This window comes from Anastrepha ludens, chromosome 6 (genome assembly GCF_028408465.1).
Source record: "Anastrepha ludens isolate Willacy chromosome 6, idAnaLude1.1, whole genome shotgun sequence".
NCBI classification, from domain to species: domain Eukaryota; kingdom Metazoa; phylum Arthropoda; class Insecta; order Diptera; family Tephritidae; genus Anastrepha; species Anastrepha ludens.
Window position 1 is genome coordinate 14,602,015 of NC_071502.1, and position 23,919 is coordinate 14,625,933.

The 23,919-nt window shown below is 35.1% G+C and overlaps 1 protein-coding gene across 1 annotated transcript; it reads right to left on the reverse strand.

The window, feature by feature from the left end:
* Nucleotides 1-2,721: 2,721 nt before the first annotated feature.
* LOC128868214 (maltase A2-like) lies at nucleotides 2,722-13,140 on the reverse strand. The gene has a single exon (XM_054110044.1). It carries the CDS (start codon nucleotides 7,731-7,733, stop codon nucleotides 6,021-6,023), a length of 1,713 nt encoding a protein of 570 aa, XP_053966019.1. The 5' UTR covers nucleotides 7,734-13,140; the 3' UTR covers nucleotides 2,722-6,020.
* Nucleotides 13,141-23,919: the final 10,779 nt, after the last annotated feature.

Sequence of the window (23,919 nt, forward strand, 5' to 3'; positions counted from 1 at the left end):
AAGCCACAAACCACATAACCTCAAATTTAGCAAATAAGTCGTTCCCTTAACAAAAGAGTTTCTTTTAACAAAACGAGTTTTTCTTTAACAAAAAAACTCATAAATTAAATTGTACATAACCATAACACATTTATTTAAAAAAGCGCACATTTAAAAAAAAAATTGTCACGCATACAAAGTTCTTTAAGTGATTCAATAAAAAGTTGGTGTTTTATTTTCTTTAAATGGGCATTTTAGTGCGTTTTTATATCCAAAGCTAGGCAACACTGCAGTAGCGAGAGAGAGATTTGACTACCGAAAGCAGAAGAACACCAACAACATCTGCAATCGCGGGCAATGCGACCAGATGTTAAAAAAAGTAAAGCTAAATAAAACTCAGTGAATTATTTAACTAATTATTAAAAAATGTATATTTTACAAAATTATAAACATTACATTTTAATTAGAACAGGCCAGAAAAATGTCATGAAGAAAGAACTAAAACTCCGAGTCTAAATAACAAAAAAAAAATGCTAAATCAAGTTACGAAAATTGTAATCTGGCCATATTGGTGCTAACATGACGTCACTCATTGTCAAATTTGCTGAGAGCAAAGTAACGGTACCACGATAGGCGCCATCTCAGTATTCTTTCCATCATGGGTGCAAATACAGAGTGGTCTTTATGTATGCCCCAAACGTAAAATGCTTTCCCTATTAAATACCAGCACTAATTACTGATCAGGCAAAAAGTTAGGATCTTCACATTAAACACCCGGAGGTAATAAAATATATGAAGTATTTAGCATCAAAGCTGTATAGACAAAAAAGTATAAAACTAGTAATTAACGAAAATCCTTTTATGTCATTTCAAAGTTGAATGTACAAAAAAAAACGGAAGGTAGTATTTGCATTTCCTACCTACGTTCAATGATAGACAATTTTCTATATTAGTTCTCCAATCAGAACATTTAACTAATGTTCAACAACAAACTAACTAAATGCACCAACAACAATTTTCTCAATTAGAAGGTATGCAAAAGGTCAATTAACGCGAGAAATAAATTAAATAGAAATAAATCAACTAGGCAAACACTAACGCTTTTGGCCCACTAAGCGACCTTCAGTTAACCACAAATAGATAAATTGCGCGCACAGAGACACCAGCTAATTTTATAACAAACATTTTTACATTTAGCTTAGTAACACACGCATACTTAATCTGTATTATGGATGTTATATCATTTAAAGGTCTGCACAACTGTGCTAACACTTTACAAAGTAATGCTTAATAAATAAATTGGAATGGGTTTATAAAAGTTGAATTTCGATTCGTATAGGGGAAAAATGTGTTTAGCGATAGCCAATTACACACTCAATTATTGGGCATATGTATATGTATGTATGTATGTATGTATGCAGTTATGTAGTATGAAGCTGCTTAGCTGTTCAATTTGTGTTACGTTCATATAATGTAAGTTGTAACAACAACAATAAACACCAGAAAACGAAGTTGATAACTCAATCAACAATTAAATGTAATTATCGTACTGGGTGCGCGCGTGTGTGTGTGTGTATGCGCTTACGTGTGTGCTTTTAGACAATTGCTGCCTTTGTTCTCTCTATGGCGACTACCGCCGAATGCGGCTCGGCTTCTGTTGTCACTTACACATCGTTAATTTATTGTTTGTTTTTACATTTTGTATCAGAGGTGTATTAACATTTCAATGGTATTTATTTAATATACATAAAATAGAATTATTCGCGAAATTTACTGCACACTGACTGAGCTTATGAGGGTTTTTATTTATTTCGATAATTTTGTTTTTCATTTTATTACACTTTTTATCATCAGCTGCGTGTGTCAGTAAGTAGGCAGGGGACTTTTTTTTTGTTTATTGCATTGAATGAATTTTAGGTGAGCTACTGTAAATGGATTCGAACGAAGTGTACGACGGTAGGTAAAGGTAAAGTCTGTCCACTGGATGTTATTACATAGACTTTACCGATACTTGCTCTTGCAGTCAGGCAGTCTACAGTTTTAAGAAGCGATGCTATTTATTAAGAGCGGAATAGGAGAAAAATATTTATTTATTTAAATTTTTATTTTTAAAAGCTTAAATAACAATAAAATTGTTTAAGAAACAAAAAGAAACGCAGCGCCAGCAATGGAGTGAGAAAAATATATCTAATTGGAATCTTGAAACGGATGACAATCCCATCAGAGCACTTAGAGAAAATGAAGTTTTAAAAATATGTACAGCCATGGACAGAGAAATAGCACACTTCTAATTTTAAAATGTTTATTACTGTAATGTTTTTATACACAGGCGTAAATCAATTATTTGGTCTTATGTTGTTAGTCATATCAATACGCTCTTGATCCCGTTCGAAATTTACCGTTTCGATTCGTCTCTTTTTTTTAATCACGTTTTTGTTGGTATATTGCACATTCACCTTGGACAAAGAAATATAACATTTTCAGTTTTGTTTCGGTATTCATTCTTAAATCAAATATTTTGTGTACTTTGTGCAAGTGATAAAATAAAGCAATTTTTTTAAATATGGGTCGAGGATTACATACATTGCGCTCTTGAAAAAAGAAAACTTATTTGGAATCTTTTTGAAAAAGGCACCAACAAATCGAAAATTGCCGAATTACTAGATTGTTCTAGAGAAATGGTGCATAGTGCTATTAAATTGATCCAAGCAGACAAAAGTTGTTTGCCAAAAAACAAAAAAAAAAAAAATAAGAAAGCCTCCGCCACGTAAAACCACGCCAAGATTAGATAAAATTATTGTACGGAAATATCAGTTCGATCATTTTAAGTCCTCAAATGCCATAATGACGGAAATTAATGAAGAGCACAACCTTGATGTATCCAGTAGACTGGTTAGAAGACGTTTGAATGAAGCCAATTTGTATAGAAGAACTAGCAGGAAGAAACCACTTCTTACAAAAAAAAAATATCAAAGCGCGGTTGACATTTGCAAAGCTGCATCAAAATAGGGATGTACATTTTTGGAAAAGAGTACTATGGAGCGATGAAACCAAGATTAATAGGATCGGACCTGATGGAAAATCATTCGTTCATCGCCCACAAAACCAAGCGTACAACTCAAGGTACACTAAGAAAACAGTTAAGCATGGTGGAGGAAGTGTTATGGTTTGGGGTGCGTTTTCGTGGTATGGCGTTGGTCCATTGGTGCGCATTAATGGCAAAATGGACAAACATATTTATTTAGATATACTTAAAAGAACAATGGAGCCATTTGCTTTTGAAAATATGCCTGTAAATTGGATATTTATGCAGGATAATTATCCTAAACATTCATCAAAGGTGGTGAAAGAGTGGTTCAATAAAGAACGTGTAGAAGTTTTGAGTTGGCCCATCTTAATCCTATAGAAAACCTTTGGAATGATGTAAAGGTTTAGATCGGGGGAAAAATTTTCAAAAATGCCGATGAATTATGGGAAGTAATCAAAAAAGTGTGGAATTCGATACCGGTGAGCAGATGTAGGAACCAGCATTAACACCGATAACAATGTCAGCCTTTAAATCCAACGGATAATTTCTCTTGTCAACAGGCGCTAACTTGGACTAAATAGGCAATTGAGTAATAAAGTTCTCGATCGAGGAACAAAACTAACACTCTACAAGGCTCTCATCAAGCCCGTCCTAACGTATGAGCGCAGAAGCGTGGACGATGACAATATCCGATGAAGCGACGCTTAGAGTGTTTAAGAGAAAGATTCTGCGTAAGATTTTTGGACCTTTGCACGTTGGCAACAGCGAATATCGCAGGCGATGGAACGATGAGCTGTATGAGCTTTACGGCGACATAGACATAACACAGCGAATAGGGATCCAGCGGCTACGTTGGCCGGGTCATGTCGTCCGAATGGATCCAAACGCTCCGGCTTTGAAAGTATTCGATGCGGTACCAGCTGGTGGTAGCAGAGGAAGAGGAAGGCCTCCTCTGCGTTGGAAAGATCAGGTGGAGAAGGATTTGGCTTCACTTGGTGTGTTCAATTGACGCGGGTTAGCATGAGAAAGAAACGACTCGCGAGCTTTGTTAAACTCGGCCAAAATCGCGAAAGCAGTTATCGCGCCAATTAAGAAGAAGAAGAAGAAGAAGAGCAGATGCAGGACATTAGTGGAGAGTATGTCCCGAAGATGTCAAGCAACTATAAAAAGTTGTGGTCAATCAACAAAATATTGAGGTAACTGATGAATCTGATGCGATTCTTTAAATTTTTTAATTAAAATTTCAATATACATAATTACAGCGTGTGTCCAGCTGATATGGTGGCATTGCAACAATAATGATTAGAAAGGAATAACGGGACAGACAAACATTTGTTTTTTGAAATTAAATTTTATGTTATAAATAAATTGATTGTTTTTGCAAAGAATTCAATGTTATTTATATGTTCTATAATGAAGAAAACGAAGTTAGAGGTGAAGTTAGTCTTGTGTGCTATTTCTCTGTCCATGGCTGTATATGGGCTATGTGAAAGCTTTCCAGACACAAACTCTTCTGCACTATTCCCATTTTCGTTGAAAGTAGAACAAACTTTAAACGCAGAAGCCAATTTCGAGTTTTTTACCCTAGTTTGGCTAATTATTGAAAATATTGCATTCTTCCTTCCTGTAGCCAACACCTAATTCTTTCTACTGAGCGCGAATGTGAAATTTTTTATTGATCAATTGCACTCACTAGTTTCCAGTAATTAAAATACTAAATGTATTTTTTATGAGAATTTCTACCTCAACTATGTTGCGAAAAAATTTTAAATGCACACTCACATACACGGCGCACTAATTAAGTTGCTGATAGCTGCATTGTTCAAACTATTCGAATTGGCCCACTGGGAATCGTTCATAGCGCAAAACTTGTATTCAACTTTTTATTGTTCCTCAGGAGAATTGCTGATCTCCAGAGAGTTTTAGAACATCCGCTACTTTTTTACACACACCATACCAAGTTTGTAGTGACTAAGTATTTCATAATTTATATACAATAGTTTGATTGATGTTTTAGAGAGAATCATTGGGAATTCTGCTATCAAAACTAAGTAGTAATAAAATTACATTACAACAATCGATAAGCTTTGTTTTCCAGGAAGCAACTGCATAGGAAATTCAAGGGCGTAGGCACACTGATTATCAATCAAGAGAATTTCCCATAACAAATTGAGTGAAGGGGTAATGGCGCAGGCTGAATGTGGTGATAAAGGTGAACAAATTTTATTCCACGTACTAGGTATATGTAGGTGTGAGTAGGTACTACGAGTATACGTATATTCATGCATTGAATTTTCCGATACGGATGATGGGTTTTTAATATGACATGACAGCCATACTTACAGTATGTTGTAGTTGGAATGTCACTAGTTCGCATTTGTATTATATTTTGTTATAGTTTGAAAATGAAACGAAAAATAGGGCGCGCATTTTGGAGCGCTATCACCCCAATTTGTAAATCTTCTGTAGGCACCCACTTTGCTTATTTTTTCTGCTTTCTTAATTTTTTGGGTTTTTTAATTATTTTTTAATTCCACTATTTTTAATATATATATATATATATATATATATATTCGTATTTTGCAGAGCTACGTAAAAATGCTTTCGTTCTACTTGGTTAAGAAGACAATAAAGATGTATAAAAAGTCTTACAGCACAACAATATTAGAAATAGTTTTTGATGAGTTTTTAATCGGCGTTGCGGCTTCTGGGTATGGATGTCACTAAACCAAAGTACAAATAACAAAAAATATGCATACATATAAATGCGATACTCAGTGAAAATGGGTCAAACGCAAGCACCGTAGTCTTATTATGAAGTTTTTTTTTTTTTTTTGAATGCCCATATATTATGTAGTTTATTCCTTATTAGCGTAGATACATAAAGATACCGATGCAAACTTTATTGCCCAATACTATACAAATAAATATACGTACAAATGCGGGTTAATTGCTATGTAGAAAATAAACATTTAGGTACTACAATTCTGGGCATCTCCAGCATTGGAACATATCAGCTGCTTTCAGCCGACGAGTAGAGAACAACCGCTTCAAATGGCATCAAATATATGCGCTGACTCAAATCAACTTTTTCGCCATAGCTGTGTGGAGAGTACGGACTGAGTAGCACATACTCCATCGTTTGGTTTGCCAAGCCATACAAATATTCTATGCTATTGCCCATATTTATGAGTATTCGATATTCTTCACGTTTGACGGCGGTTCTTACAACTTGAAATACTTGCTCCGACACGGCACCAAACGAGAAACCATTATCATCCTTGAACGCTTTGAAAGCTGGAGTTTGCTTCAACTTCGTCATTCCTTTGAAGATCTGCAAAGTGCTGCGTGCGACACCGCGTTCCGTTGCTACGTTAATTACCTCATAATCGGAAGATACCGGCAGCCAAGTGGTTGGACCAGTAGTGAAGCCGGCGTGCGCTGAGTTAGTCCACTGCATGGGCGTGCGCTCAGGATCACGATCTTCGCAAGAAACTTCAGTACATTCAGTATCTACATTCGACATGCCAATTTCTTCACCATAGTAAGTCACTGATGTGCCGGGTAATGCGTGCACCAGCATAGTCATCAGATACACCTTTTGTTGACTCATACGTGTAGCCAGGCGATCGCTGTCGTGGTTGCCCAGCACCCAGTTAGCGCTGTGATGTCTTTCCCATATTGTATCCATCCATATCTTGGTAAGCTGCTCAACATTTCTAGCCGTCGAATGGGAATCCAGCGACATTAAATTGAAGTTCATTGGTATTTGTGTGCCTGCGTGTGTGCCATTATTAATGTAGTCGCTCAAAACGTCAACCGAGGAGTAGGCCTCAGCTATCAAAGCTATAGTATCGCCACCATTCTGATTCTTGTATTCATCAAAGAACTTGCGCCACTCGTAGACAACCTCAAGTGTCAGCGGTTGATCTCTTGAGTAGATGTGATCATGATAATTATAGCTATTGGGATCATCGCTCCAGCCACTCCTCGGTTCGTCGGGATATGTGCCATTCGCGTACTGTTTCTCACCAATATGTGGCACTGCATCAATACGAAAGCCATCCACACCACGATCAATCCAAAACTGCAACACTGCCTGCATATGCTCACGCACCATTGGATTGCTGAAGTTGAGATCCGGTTGTTTTGCCAAAAATTGATGCAGGTAATACTGCTGACGTTGCTCGTTCCACGTCCACATCGAACCACTGAAGACGCTCACCCAGTTGCTAGGCGGCACACGTTCGCCTGTTTGCGAATCAATTTTGCCATCCTCCCACATATAGAAATCATCATAACCATCTTCACGACGTATGGATTTCTGGAACCACTCGCACTCATCACTCGAGTGATTGGGCACAAAGTCTAAAATAATCTTCAGTCCTAGTTTATGGGCCTTTGCAATCATTGCATCAAAATCCTCCATTGTGCCAAACAGTGGATCGATATTAGTAAAATTAGATACATCATACCCCATATCTGCCATCGGTGACTCGAAGATTGGTGAAAGCCAAGTTGCAGTTACACCGATTTCTTTGAGATATTCCAGACGTGACGTAATGCCATTCAAATCGCCCACTCCGTCGCCATCACTGTCCATAAACGATCGCGGGTATATCTGATAAAGTGTAGCAGACTCCCACCAGTCGACTGTGGTGGCAAAGGCGCAGTTGCCACAGCAGAGCAGGACCGCAGTGAATAATAATAATAGTTGCGACAACATTACAAAATCGACTGTGAGAGTAGACTAGACGATTTATATTTTAAAAGCTTTCCATACTTGACTACGAATAATCTTCAATACAGTTATTAGATAAGAAATTGATTACTAAATTTTATACAAAAGCCATCTGAGAAAATTGCTGGTTGCGCGATTGCACGTCAACATGTATGTATGTATGTATTTATGGCTTTTTTGATAATTGATATTGAAATTTTACTCTCAGTGGCCGCTTTTTCTAAGCATTCTATGAAGAAAATAGCCTTTGCGTGCTCTTTTAGAGCAAAACTGAACTTTGGCATTTATAGCAGTAACACATGGGCTGAAAAGTCCCGGGCCTTACACATAGAGGGTACTAGTTTTATTTATTTATTTATTCGCCTCTTTTTCAGTTAATACTAACCTTGAAAACACAGCTGTTAAAGTTTCATGATAGTCTATTCATTAGTTCGTGAGTTTTGTGCTAAGAGTGACGCTACTTTTGTTATTTTCAAAATCAAATGGAAATCAAAAAAGAATTTTGTGTTTTAACTTTACACTGATGGGAAAAAGTACCGTTTAAGTGAAGCAATGGCTTGAAAAGGTTATGGGCACTCCGCTTCATCAGAAACAGCAAGAAAATGATGGTTGGCTGACTTCAAACCTGGTCGTAGAGACACCGATAAGGCACAACGCAGTGGACGTTCAAATGAGGCGGTAACACTAGAAAACATCAAAAAAATCCACAAAACAGTTTTGAATGATCAAAAAGTGAAGCTGCGTGAGTTAGCAGACATCATAGAGATATCAAAATAATGCGTTGGCTTTATATTGCACGAGCATTTGAGTGTGAAAAAGCTATGTTCAAAGCGAGTGCTCCGTTTGCTCACTGTTGACCAAAAACAAGAACGTGTTGATGATTCTGAGCACTGTTTGGCCATGTTTAACTGCAATGAACCGGAATTTTTGCATCGATATGTGTGAATGGATAAAACGTGGATCCATCACTCCACCATCATTTGAGTGGACAGCACCTGCTGAACCTCGTCCAAAGCGCCCGAAAGCACAACAATCGGCTGCAAAGGTTATGGCCTCGGTAGTTTGGGATGTGCGTGATGTAATATTCGTCGACTATTTTGAGAAGAAAAATACCATAAAATAGTGATTATTGTTTAGCGTTATTGGACCGTTTAATGGACGAAATTGCAAAGAAACATCCACATATGGCAAACAACAAATTACGTTGAGGAATAAAACTAGTTTTGAATTAAAAACAAAAACAAGTTTTCTTCGTTAGACCGCGTCCTTTTCAGCCCGGTGGAAATTACGCTGAGGAATAAAACTCATTTTGAATAAAAAAGGTGTTTTCTTTGTTAGGCCGCGTACTTCACATCCCGTGTGTTATATAGTAAGACTTCTATCCAAAATATCTTTACTTACATTCCCCATTTTAATCACCATTTTTATTTTTATTTAGAATTTCGACTCAATTCGCAAATTTCAATTCGTTTTATTTTTACTTTGCGATCAGCCGCTTTTGTTGCTTGTAAATTCTTACCATGTTAAAAAGATTTTTAGAGGTGTACTACCTAACAGACCGTTATTCGGCTCTAAGCGAATGTGACAGATATGCCGACGTCATTCGTTTTGTGGTTCACAAAATTTAGCTTTAGCTTAGAGGAACGTAGAATAAAAAGTTCCCCTCAAACATTTTTTTTTCACCATACCTAACGAGCAAACCTGGTATCTATCATCCTTTAATTCTTCCAAGTAAAAATTTATCCAGTAAAAACTTGCAATTTCCCCTCAAAATGAAATGTGATTTTGCTCTCTCACTTTCCTCTACTTTGCAAGTACTGTGGGTATATGAACATACATATTTTATAATTTGTAAGAAATATTTGCCTCATGAACAGACTTAATGTCGCTGAAAGTACCGCTAAAATTTATAATTTTTTAGACTAACTTGAACAACAGGCAACCCACTTGAAAGATCTTAAAATAGAAGTTCACAGATATTTCATTTATAGGTATGTGTGGATTTTTCTATCATTTCTTTCTTTTATATATGTACCTTCTGCTCAAATATGAACGATACGTTATGAATAAAACGGTCCGCGGATGACATATGGCAAAAATAAATTTTTTGTTTTTTGGTAGGACTGTTATAAGCTTACATGGCAAATTTCAGCGTGATATGTCACATAGTTTGTTTTCTGTGCTACTGTAAACAAGTCAAGCTCGAGTGTGTTCTTCGAATTCTCTTTTATGACTTCAATTGTCTCAAAATGTTTTCCACGGAGCGGCAACTTGAACTTGGGAAACAGGAAAAAGTCACATGGAGCCATATCAGGCCAATACGGTGCTTGCGGAACGATATTAACATTATTTTTGTTCAAATAATCGCGAACAAGACGTGATGTGTGAGCTGGTGCATTATCGTGATGCAAGAACCATGACTTGTTGTCCCACAATTCCTTCCTTTTAAGACGAATGTTCTCGCGCAAACGCTTTAAAACGTCTAAATAATATTCAGCGTTAACCGAGTTTGCGATTTATGCGATTTTCAAGCACACTTTCCTTTACTTTTCCGATGTTTTCGTCGTTTACTGATGTTGCTGGACGACGTTCATGAGGCAAGTTTTCAACCGATGTACGGCCCTCTTTGAACGATTTGTACCACTGGAAAACACGTGCACGCGATAGAGCAGAGTCCCCATAGGTTGTCTGCAACATTTTTAAGGCGTCTGAAGCCGAATTCTTTGTTCAACTTGAATTTCCATCGTTAAATTCGAAGAACACACTCGAGCTTGACTTGTTTACAGTAGCACAGAAAACAAACTATGTGACATATCACGCTAAAATTTGCCATGTAAGCTTATAACAGTCCTAGCAAAAAACAAAAAAATTATTTTTGCCATATGTCATTCGCGGACTGTTTTATTGATAACGTCTCTTTCATATTTGAGCAGAAGGTAGATTAACCACTTAACAAATCATTTCTAAGTATTTAGTTAAATACAACCTCGTCGCTTAACTAAAAGTGCAAATACGCGCTGGACTTTATGACCTATTTATTAATTTATTAACTTCATTGCGCTGTGAAGAACGGGTTTCGCAGAATTTCGTTTCTACACTTAACTGCAATTGGCAGGCGAATTTATATTTGACAACTGACAAATGACAAAATTGGGCGCTTATTATTAATCAGTCGAGTTTTGTTATTGTTACTGTTATTTTCATTTTATTATTATTATTATTTTAACGTTTATTATTTTATCTATTTATTTTTATTTTTGCTATTATTTTTATTTTTTTATCTTTTAACCTTTTTTATTTTATCTCTTTATTTTTAGTTTTATTATTTTTATTTTCTTATTATTATTATTTTAGTCTTTAATATTTTATTTCTCCAATAAATAAATTAGCCTAACTGGTTTCTAGCTGCTAAGCCACCATTTCTTTCTCGTATTTCATGTACTGCTACTTATTCTTTGTTTATTGCTCCAAACATTACCAACATTTACGCCGTACGAGTCCATCGATATCGCTGCAAATAATAATAATCGCATTTGAGTCACACCGCAAACCGATTGTTGTCCCCTCTGGCAATGAGTATTAATCAATCTTAATGATTTAAATTTTTTGCCGGCTCTGATTACGGGGACAAGTGCATTTATTATTTTTACTCATTTATTTATTTTTTATTACTTTTTATTATTATTTATAATACCTTTGCTAGCTTGCAAATTGATGGTGGCAAAACTGTTTTGTGTTTTTTCTTTTGTCTTTTTGTTCAATGAAATGTTACACAGGTAACAAAGAATTTTTTATTCATTTAATATCTCGACTGTTAAATGCAAACGGAAAAATTAATCGTTTTATTGTTAATTATTTTATTGGTCTGTGCGATATGAAAAATGTGTTGTTTACCTATCTATTTTTACTATTCCCGTCGCTTTGTGTTTATATAATTTTTCGATTAATGTAAAATAACATTCCGCGCGCAGAACGGAAATGCGCAAATGAGAGATATTAATTAGGAAGAGCAGCTGATTGGTGGAAATTATTCGTGAAGCATTGGCGTTGGAGGAGAATAGTTAACGGAATGTATGCCGATGCACTTCTCACAAAACAACTGAGGTGAGTTTGAGAGGTTTTGCCTTGAGGTCAATAAATTCTGATTTATCATAGCAACTTTTAGTCGCTTACTAAGAGGGTAACTTAAGCTACGGCTTGAGGAGTGCAAGGCTGGCACTTCAACCATTTCACCTACCTAAGTTAGAGCTACAAAAGATTAATTGATTAAATATTTCGCAGAAAGTAAACAATTTAGTGCCTAACAGAAAAAACTGCTAAATCGTTTTAAGTTGTTTGATCCGAAATTCAATTACATGTAATTAATAAAATGGAAATTTTTACTATTTCTGCAAATTTTATTAAGGGTCTATTCTAGTCTAGAAATTTGAAAAAATCGAAAATTTTTTTTTTCAAAATTCGATAGTTTAGGTATTCAAAAATATCTCCCTAAAAGGATTTTGCAAAATTATTTTCGAAATTACAACTATTTTAGTGACGCGACAGCTAAACTGGTTTGAGCGGACGGCGAAATTCAAACGCGTGTTTCTCGAAACTACTTCGTTCGATACGGTCGGCACGATATCTCAAGTTCTAATCTACCGATTTACTTGAAATTTGTCATGAATATTCCTTAAATATATCTCTATCGTATGAAGCTCGAAAAACTGGAAATTTCAATTTTTTAATATGTGTAAACAATTCGAGAAAGCTTAAAAATAAGAGAAAAATCGACCTCAATTATTTGAGTAGCCGCCATTTTATGGAAAAAAATTTTTTTTCCGTTTTTTCTGGTTCATACGATAATGACATTCATATTAATTAAGAATTTGTATTTTTTTTTGTTTTGAGATGACCACAAGGGTAGAAATCGTGACGACGGGGACACTGCCTTTTTTGCCCCCCTTCCACTTCAAGGACGCATAACTCCATAAAAATTCATTTTTTTTTTTTTCAAATTTATTTTGTGTGCTCCTAATATATGAATAAATAAATGATAAAAAAATGTATCGTAAAAATATCAATAGCTTTTTTTTATTCATCGTCAAAAAATGCTCGAAATTCGGGCCTCTAGACTAGAATACCCCCTTAAGTCGCACCTGCTACTCTGTGTTGTTAAAACATTTTCCTTGAATCTCTTGCGTTGTTGAATACATTTCTAATTACAAAAAATTGCATTAATTTTTCTGCTTCCTATTCTTTCTGTTGTATGGATTTGTTCTCAGCTTACAAATTGATATAAATTACGTCATACGCAAATCTGTTATATATTTAGGCATATTACCTGAATATTTTAATATAGTACAAAAAATTTGATTGATAGACCTAACTCGCTTCGTTTCAGAAAAACACATTTCAAGTTGCAAAAAAAAAAAAATTAGTACATTTTTAGTACATATTTTTTAGTACACAAAATTTAATTGAAAGTTTTCAATTAGCTTTTGTTCAAAAAAAAATTCTTTCAAGGTGCAAAAAAAAAAATTATTACGTTTTAGTACATATTTTTTAGTACAAAAAATTTAATTGAAATTTTTCAACCAGCTTTTTTTCAAAAAAATTCCTTTCAAGGTGCATTATTACATTCTTAGTACATATTTTTTAGTACACAAAATTAAATAGAAAGTTTTCAACTAGCTTCTTTCCAGAAAAACACATTTAAAGTTGCAAAAAACAAAAAATTGTACATTTTTAGTACATAGTTTTTAGTTCAAAGTTCTGAATTAAGTAAACAAAATTTAATTGAAATTTTTGAACTAGCTGCTTTTCAGAAAAACACATTTCAAGGTGCAAAAAAAGAATTTAGTACACTTTTAGTACATATTTTTTAGTACAAAAAATTTAATTTAAAGTTTTCAATTAGCTGCTTTCCAGAAAAACACATTTAAAGTTGCAAAAAACAAAAATTTGTACATTTTTAGTACGCATTTTTAATTCAAACTTCTGAATTAACTCCTTTTTAGAAAGGTACTTTCAACCTAAAACTTAGTACGTTTTAGTACATATTTAGAACACCCTTGGTATATTTCAGAAGACGACTTTTTAGAACAAATTTTTTAATTCAAAGTTCTGAGTTCAGTCATTTTTAGAAAAGAATTTTCAAACTGAAACGTAGTACATTTTAGTAAATTTTTAGTACACTTTATGTTAAAGTACTTTTAATTTATATTAAAGTACATTTTAATAAATTTTTAGTACACTTTACATTAAAGTACTTTTAAAGTGAAAAACGAATATATTTTAGTACATTTTAAGTATATTTTAGAAGAACACTTTTTAGTACATTTATTTTAACTGAAAGTTGTAAACTAACTATTGTTAAGAAAAGTGTTTCAAACTGAAAAATTTAAATATTTTAGTACATTTTTAGTACACTTGTGATAGAAGAACATGAAAACAACATTGCGCATATTCAGCTCAAGTGTCTGTATTTGTACGAAAGCGCAACAAAGCTGGTATCTAACACCATTATACATAGCCTACAATCTTTCTTTCAAATCTACAATAGAATATTCTGGCCGAACACCATCAGCAACGACGCGCTATGGCGATGAACAAATGAGAAACCCATCCTATGGCAAAACAAATGCAGAAAGTGGCGATGGATAGGTCACCATAGCCTTAGAAAAGCACCAGATAGCATCACCAGATAGCATCACTGAACTGAAAACCGCAAGGAAGCGCAAGGAAGGAAGGCTGCTGTCGGCCAAAGAATATTTGCAGAAGGTCGATATTGCGCGAGCTAGCAGATGCCGACATCTCATTGGATGACGGACAAACAGCAACCCGGAACCGTGTGCGATGGAAGAGTCTTGTCGAGGCGCCATGATGCCGAGCAGATTGAGCAAGGAAAAAAGGCGTATCTCTATTTGTGGTAATCTTTTAAATTTAAGTAAATTAAATTCTCACAATTTCTGTTTCCTTTGGAATGTTGCGTGCTTTTTTAGTACATTTTTTTTTTCTTTAAGTGTTGACTTAACTTAGTTTTAGGAAATGTCATTTCAAATTTAAGAAAAAAATAAAAAATATATTGTATGTTATAAGTTAATATATTAGTTGACATGCCCAATAATTAGAAAAACTCAAAAAAATAAGTTTAAAAAAATGCAAAAAAAAAAAAATTTAGAAAAACCAGAAAAATACATAAATTTAGAAAAAATCACAAAAATTGTATGTGGTGAACAAAATGTGAATTAAATGTTTGTTTATTTAAATCAAAAAATGTGCATTAAGAAATTAAAACAAGCGGTTTTGCTTAATGACTTAAAATTCAAGTTACAAACACAAGGAGTTCAAGCATTTGACTGGATATTGACTTATATTAGTACATTTTATTACACTTTCTCTGCATTTAGTACAACTTCTAACTCAATTTGTGTAATTTTAGTACATTTTGAAATCTTTTTTTAAGTGGAAGTTCTGCTATAGTACATTTTAGTACACTTTCTGTGCATTTAGTACAACTTCTAACTCAATTTGTGTACATTCTAGTACATTTTGAAATATTTTTTTTTTTGTGAAAGTTCTGGTTTAGTACATTTTAGTACACTTTCTGTGCATTTAGTACAATTTCTAACACAATTTGTGTACATTTTAGTACATTTTGAAATCTTTTTTAAGTGAAAGTTCTGCCTTAGTACATTTTAGTACACTTTCTGTGCATTTAGTACAACTGCTAACTCAATTTGTGTACAATTTAGTACATTTTGAAATCGTTTTTTAAGTGAAAGTTCTGTTTTAGTACATTTTAGTACACTTTCTGTGCATTTAGTACAACTTCTAACTCAATTTGCGTACATTTTACCACATTTTGAAATTTTTTTTTAAGTGAAAGTTCAGTTTTAATTTTTTTTAGAAAAAAAAAAATACATTTCAAATTGAAAAGAAATTGATAACCTTTTCTCTTTCTCCTTCCATTTTTTAATAAATAATCAAATTATTCACTAAGTTTATAAATTGAAGCCAAAATCACATTGTACCCACCTTCTGATGCGAAAACGGCCCCCAAAGACCATTTTCAAATGGCTGATGGTATCCACGATGGCAGAATCCAGTTTCGTTTAGATGTGCAAAGATGTCTGTTTATGTTGTTTATTTCGTTGTTTGAATATGGTGAAGTAACCAAAGTGCGGCGTTGAAAAATTGTTTTTAACTTTTATTTATTTTTCAATTTATCTTAAATTTCACAATAAAATGCAATTCACTATAAATTCTGCTACGCTATTATTTGTATTGCACTTTCAATGGTTACGAAATTAGAGTATCTCATTTCATATTGCATTTTTCACTCGGATTTTTAAATTTTGTTTTGCAGATTTTGCTGTTTTAGAATAAACAAAACATTACAGAACAGCAGGCACAAATGCAAAAGAGTGAATAAGAACGCACAAGTATGGCCGAAGCCAGGTGCTGTTAAGTAGAGGAGTAGTGCCTAAAATGGCATGGGCAAAAGTGGAGCACCGAAACGTGGTGACGAATGAAACAAACAAACCGCAGTGTATGCGAAAATGTGAATGAGGTGAAACAATTCTTAAAGAAAAAAAGTTGTACAAAACAGCTGAAACTGACGAAGTTGGGGAAGTTGGTGAAGCTGCAATTACGGCAACAACAACAATGTGTATGTACTATAGTATCGGGTGTACAACTAATTAATTTTGTATTTGTTGCTAACCTCATATCTATTTATGTACAGGGCTGCCCATATTCGACGGACCCATCTGGCAACCCTGTATCTTTTGACAGAGACGTCAGATCGCTTAATGACATACCGCGTTGGAAGCGTCAATCCAAACAAATTTTTACCATGGAACAGTACACGCCACGCGAGCGCTCCCAAATTGTTGAAATTTACATTCAACAAAAGAAGTCAATTGTGAAAACTCAACGTGCGTATAAAAAGTTAAATAATGTGAAAAAATGTGTGAAAAGTGCGCCTTCTAAGAACATTAAACGTTTGTACGAAAGGTTTTCGACTGGTGATGCTCTTTCTAATCCAAAGAGGCCAAATCAAAACCGACCAAGGCGATCGCATGCGAATATTGCTATTGTACGGGCCAGTGTTGAGACGTCGCCAAGGACATCCCAAAATCGCCGTTCTCAACAGTTGGGCATTGCTCGGACTACTTTACAACGTATTATCCGCATTGATTTGCATAAGATTCAATTGATTCGTGTATAAGATTCCTGTATAAGATTCAATTGACGCAAAGATTGTTGCCTGCGGACAAGCCTCGTCGATTGGAATGGGCCCAAAGATTTAAAAACAAAAAAAAATAACCCATGGGTCCGTCGAATATGGGCAACGCTGTAGTCAATAGTTTGACAGTGACAGATATTCTATGTTAAAGCGCACCAAAAAATCAAGTAAATTTTATATGTCACAGTGAAGATTAGTAAACACACACATTTTTTTTTATTACAGTCAAAATGTCAAATTACGTTCCAACAAAAACAGCATTTGCGGGGAGGTTTGCTTTTGTTCTTCAATTTAAAGAAAAGCGCAACAGAAGCACATCGTTTACTCTCAGAAACTTATCCTGAATATGCTCCAGAGGTTAGAGTATGTCAGCAGTGGTTTGCACGATTTAAAAGTGGTGAATTCGACACAGAAGACAAAGAGCGATCAGGTCCATCAAAAAAGTATGAAGACGAAGAATGGGAGGCATTACTCGATCAAGATCCATGTGAAACTCAAGAAGAAATTGGAAAAACATTGGAAGTCACTCAACAAGCCATTTCTAAAGCAGCCCCGGATACATTCACGAACAAGGAAATTGGGTGCCACACGAATTGAAGCCGAGAGACGTTGAGCGGCGATTTTGCATGTCTGAAATGCTGCTTAATCACCACAAAAAAAAATCGTTTTTGCATTGTATTGTCACTGGCGATGAAAAGTGGATTCATTACGACAATCCAAAGCGTAAAAGATCATATGTGAAGCCAGGCCAACCAGCCAAATCGACGACACCAAAGCCGAATATTCATGGTTTGAAGGTAATGTTCCGCTATATTTGGTGGGATCAGAAGGTTGTGCTGTACTATGAGCTGTTAAAATCGGGCCAGACGATCACGGGCGAGGCTATACAGGTAACAATTGATACGTTTGAAGCAAGCAATAGCCGCCGAAAAACGGCCAGAATGGGCGACCCAACACGAGAAATTGATTTTCCATCATGACAATGGTCGGCCACAGCATGTTGCAGTACCGGTCAAAAATTATGGACCGGGTGGGGAAAATTCCGGTTGGGAAATTCTACCTCATCCGCCTTATAGACCAGACATAGCTCCTTCTGATTACCACTTGTTTCGGTCGTTGCAGAATCACCTGTCTGGAATACGGTTCACCAATGTTGAAGGTATTAAAAAATGGCTTGATGACTCTCTCGGCGTAAAAGATGAGCAGTTTTTTTGAGATGGATTCCATAAGTTGCCTGATAGATGGGAAAAAGTTGCCGCTTCCGATGGACAAAATTTTGAATAAAATATTTTTTCACTTTTAATGCTTAAATAAATGGTTTTTTTTAAGAAAACAATACGAAATTAATTAGTTGTACAGCCAATATATGGCGGCGACAAAGCAAACTGAATGCAAACAAAAAATTTGATGATTGCTACTTGGCATTTATTCAATTATTTTTTTTTCTAATTTATTGACTTTGCTTTATCGTTGTCACTGTCATTTTTTCTGTTTGCCATGCAGCTGATTGCGCGGACATAACAAAACCGCAGCTAAGGCAACTCATAGCAAAATGCGCCGTTCTTCTACAATGCATTCTAAACTTGCTTTTGCATTTGCGTCTTTTGTGCGTTTAATTTTTATTATTTTGTTAGAGTTTTTTTTTCGTATTTTAAAGAAATTTTGAAATATTTATAAAATACTACTTGTTTTCAACTCCACATTGCATTTCACCTCCCCATTGCATTTCAATATTTAGTGTGCAGTTGGTGGGGGAGGCGGGGATATGGATTTGTTTTTCTTTTTTTTTACTTAAAACTAATGCAAATCTATGTAAATAACATTGGCATAAAATTTGATTATTTCATATGCATTTTTTTGTTCTTAATATTTCATATATTTTTTTTCTTTTGAATATTTCTAGTTTTTAATTTTTTTTTTTCAAATGCATTTAATCATCATTAAACAGCACCAATAACAATAATAACAGCAGAAACACTGTGAGGTATGTAACTATGAATTTGCGTAATTTGTTGTATTTTTTATTAGCATTTTAACAGTCGTTTTGCACGAAAACGTGTATTTTGTACTTCGTATTTCTTGTTTTGCTTTTGTTTTTGTTCTTGTCGTCAACGCATTGCCCACAAATACACAAGTATACAGGTACACAAATATATCAAGCGTAAAAGACACGTTAGCACGCTATACCAAATGTACAAACAAAAACAAAATAGTCGTAGTTAAGTCACCACGAACGAACGATCACCAACACGACGGCACTCACTACTGCAAGCGCATAAAAAGGGGAAAGTTGACTTTTGATTGTTGCTGTCTTTTTTTTCAGGTTGTTATTTGTTTTCACACACACAATTGTTGTTGCAGTTTTTTGTTTTATTCTTTCGTTGTTTTTGGTTGGTACTAAATGTCTGCGACATTTGCTGGACAAACAAAATAAACACAGCCGATTGACACGGTCACCAAGGGAATACTAAAAAAATGAGCAAAACTAAGAAAAAAAGAAAACAAACCGCACATTTAAAAAAATATGAAAAAAATTGCAACCAAGCGGCGTGAATAATTTGGAATATACGAAGCTGCGGAAATTAAAAAAAATGCAACTTGAGTTTGCTTTTTTATAAAAATGTAACAAAAAGTTTGCTTTTGCATAAAAATGTAACAAAAATATTATGAAAAAAATTTTGCGTTATGGAAAACAAAAAAATATATTTGAAGTCTTCATTTTATGAAATAATTTTCAGAAGTTAGGGTGTAACATTTTTTTTTTTTAATTAATTCCAGCTTGGTAGGGGTATTCAGGGTGGTAGGGTGGAGTGTTCACGCAGTCCACAAAAGTTAGACATTTTTTTTTTTGTTTTTTTTTTTCAAATTTTACTAGAAAACATTCTCTTGCTTATTGAGGTTCTTCCTTATTCTAATACAATTGGAATGTTTACCCATTTCATAACTTTGTATGAATTGGACATTGGATATTTTTGTATGACCGGAAGAAATTATAAAAAAATCTTAATTAAGACAAATTACTAGGCCTCTAGCGGATATATCTTCAAGTTTTACAGAGGCATCGCTACTATCAGAGAGAGCTTTTACTACATTTGGCAATGCATTTTTTTTAAATGTGGCTCCAATCCATTATATTGGGTTGGCAACTAAGTAATTGCGGATTTCACTCATAGATGGCTTCAGTTGAATTTTTAGGTTTGCAGACGTAGTACAAACGTAAAACACATTTTGCTATTTGATAGTTGGCAAATCAGCTGTCAATCAGTAAAAAAAGTTTTTTGATCGATTGCGTAGTTTTCGTTTGGCGTTCATTGAAAAATGGAAAACAAAAAGGAACATTTTCGTCATATTTCGCAATTTTATTTTCGCAAAGGGAAAATCGCATCTTGTGCTTATAAAAAGTTATGCGCTGTTTATGGTGACGAAGCCCTAAAAGAACGGCAGTGTCAAAATTGGTTTGTCAAATTTCGTTCTGGTGATTTTTCACTCAAAGCTGAAAAACGCTCTGGTCGTCCAGTTGAAGTTGATGACCCAACATGGGAATGGTGTAAAAAGGAGGGGCTGTCGATCAACCCTAACAAAACCACTATTATCCCCTTCACAAGAAAAAGAAAATTTGGAATTTCCTATATTGAAAATAAATGAAATAGTGATAGAACTAAAAGAAGAGGTCAAGTATCTAGGTTTAACCTTAGATAAAAAAAATCACTTGGGAGTCACATATAAATAATATAACAAAAAATCCACGAAATCTTTGTGGACAACCAAACAATTACTAGGGAGATCCTGGGGCCTCAGCCCTAGTATAGCCTTCTGGATATACACCCAAATGGTTGGACCAATCATACTGTATGGGGCACTAGTATGATGGAGCAAATCTATTCAAAAAACAGCGGTAACCAAAATGGTTACAAAGGCTTGCTTGCCTATGCATCCCAGGGCCTATGAGAACTACCCCAACAGTTGGCATGGAAGCATTCCTCCAATCTCCCACCACTTCATATAGCAATCCAAGAGGAAGCAGCTACGCAAGCACTCATGCTACACATGAAAGAAAATTTCAAATTAGGCAACCTCACCGGTCACCTAAGTATCCTAAATAAAATCAAAAACTCCATAAGTATGGCTCAAGTCTCAGACCACATTGATCCAACCCTCTGTTTCACAAAAGGATACACAGTTCACCTTTCCTGAGAGGAACGAGTGGAAAACAAACCCAAAATGGATGAATGATGATTCACAAAAATGGTACACGGATGGATCAGAAACACCTTATGGTGTAGAAGCAGGAGTAGTGAGGCCCAGAATCCACAAATCATTCACTCTCACCAGGAACACCACTATCTTCCAAGCGGTACGCAATAATGGAAGCAGTAAACATCATGCAACGTAGAAACCACAAGAGAGTAAAGATTAGTATACTCTCGGACAGCCAATCAGTTTTAAAAGCTTCAGATAGCTATACCTACAACAAAAACTCTCTTAGAATGCCACAAGGCGCTCAATAACCTGGTATCCAAAAACAATGCTTCATTAATTTGGGTACCGGGACATGAGGGATATGACGGCAACGAAAAGGCAAACTTTCAAGCCAAAAAAGGAGCAGATGTAAATTTCAGAATTGTCGATTTTGAAGTGAAGATCAGCCAAAAGAATTGCAAGAGCTACCAATGTATCCAGAAAAGGTCACAGTTTGGTGCGGTTTATTGGCTGGAGGTATCATTGGACCGTACTTCTTCGAAGATGCTGCGAATCGTAACGTAACTATGAATGGTGAGCGCTACCGTGAAATGATATCCAACCTTTGTTTTTGCCCAAAATGCAAGAGCTTGACTTGCATGACATGTGGTTTCAGCAAGACGGTGCAACATGCCACACAGCACGCGTAACAATGGACTTGTTGAGAGGCGAGTTCGGTAAACATTTTATTTCACGTTCGGGACCTGTTAATTGGTCACCCAGAGCGTGCGATATAACGCCTTTAGATTATTTTTTGTGGGGCTATGTTAAAGCTCATGTCTATTCAGACAAGCCTGCTTCAATTAACGCATTGGAAGACAACATTAAAGCATTTCTATGTGAGATACCGGCCGAAGCATTGGAAAGAGTGTGCCAAATTGGACTAATCGGATGGACCATTTCAAGTGCAGTCACGGTCAACATTTGCATGAAATAATCTTTAAACATTAAATTATAGGGACTGTACTATCGATTTAAATAAAAATTTCATGCATTTTTCTGAATTTTACGTGTCTGTTTTTGAAAAACTTTCCTATAGCTCTTTAAAAATCCCCCTTTGGTTCTATCAAAAAATTGTCTTTGATTTTCTAAAAAAAAATCCGCAATTATTTAGTTGCCAACACAATAGTTTGAAAGAAGCATTAAATTAAATTGCGGCATTTAGTGATTGACAGGCAAAAAGAGCTAAATCGATGCAAAAGTCAGTAATTTGGAGCGCCAACTTTTGCTTTATGGCGAAAAGTTTTTCAGTGATAGCAAATTTTTCTCTTGATGCCTTTAGCAATAAAAATAAAAAAATTTAGGCTGCTATTTGATTTTTGACTATTTGACTATTTTAATTTAATATTTGTTCAAAAGGTATCATTTTCGTCAACCCAACTGAAATTCGTTTCCAATATTTACTTCTCAAACATTTTCTCATCTGCCATCTACAACAAATGAAATATCTATGCGAACAAGATTCCCGGCGATTCATGTTTTTTTTTCTGCAAGTGTACTCGATTTTTTTTTAATGGGCAACTTTAATGGAAATTCAATTCAAGGGGGTTATTCACGCCACTACGTTTTTATTGCTTTTGTTTTGCATTTGACTATAATTCAAAACTAAATTAAGTTTTGCAAAAGAACACATTGCTAGAAAGTCTCACGTTTATATCCATTTTCCTTTTCATATAAAAGTTTACAAAAACTTCTTTTATTGATATTTCCTTTTGTGCATTAAGTATTTTAATATTTTCTTATACCGAAACCATTGCCGATGCTCTATTCCAGTACATTTGATTACACTTTATTTTTACTAAAAATATTCATTTTATTTTGCACAAATTCTTCATAAATTTCGCCAGCCGTTGCAGTTAGCATTTCTTTCTTCATTTTGGCATTTACGCTCCACACTGTGTCTCACTCGTCTCTGTAAAACACAAAGAAATCTTCTCATACTAACATTTTTGGCTAAAATCTGCACACACCACAGTTAATACGAGTAACAATAACAACAACACATCACATGCGTAGATATGAGAAACTTTTTGAGAATTTTGACGCGGATATACGCGATTATAAATTTTTTATTTTTACAAATAATTTTTTTGCCAAACTGTTTTTCTATTAAACGTAATTAGTTTGCTATATTTTTTACGGGTATTCGCTCGAAAACTTCGACTCGAAAACTGTATTGTATTGTAACGCGTACGCGCCGATTCGTTCGTGCAAACGTTTCAACAGTCGCTGTTCGTTTGAGGCATAACCGACCTAAGTTAGGCAAACAAATGGCCAACAAAAAATGTAAGTGGCAGAAAAAGTGCTTGTTTGGGAGAGTAGAGTAAGTGAGTTGTTGAAGAGTGAAATCAACTGAAGTACTCCGAAAAAAGTCAACAGAGATTCGGAGTTGTACACTAGTACGAGAGTATATTGGCTTTTGTGGTAGTAGTCGTGGTAGTAGCTAAAGAGGCAAGTGCAAGAAGCGGCAGCAATGATAGGCTACTTGTTAGTAGAGCTAGCGCTCGCGCGCTACAGAAATCCATGTTCTCTGGTAGAACTAGCAAATTATCTCAAATTATAAACAGACCGCTCGCTGGCACAGAGAAGTGCATGTGTGTATGTGTGTGAGCAGCACACAAAAGTGATGATTAAAACAATGATATAAAAGGCTAAACCGGCAATGCAACGCACTCCAACTGCACGCTACCATGCCCATTA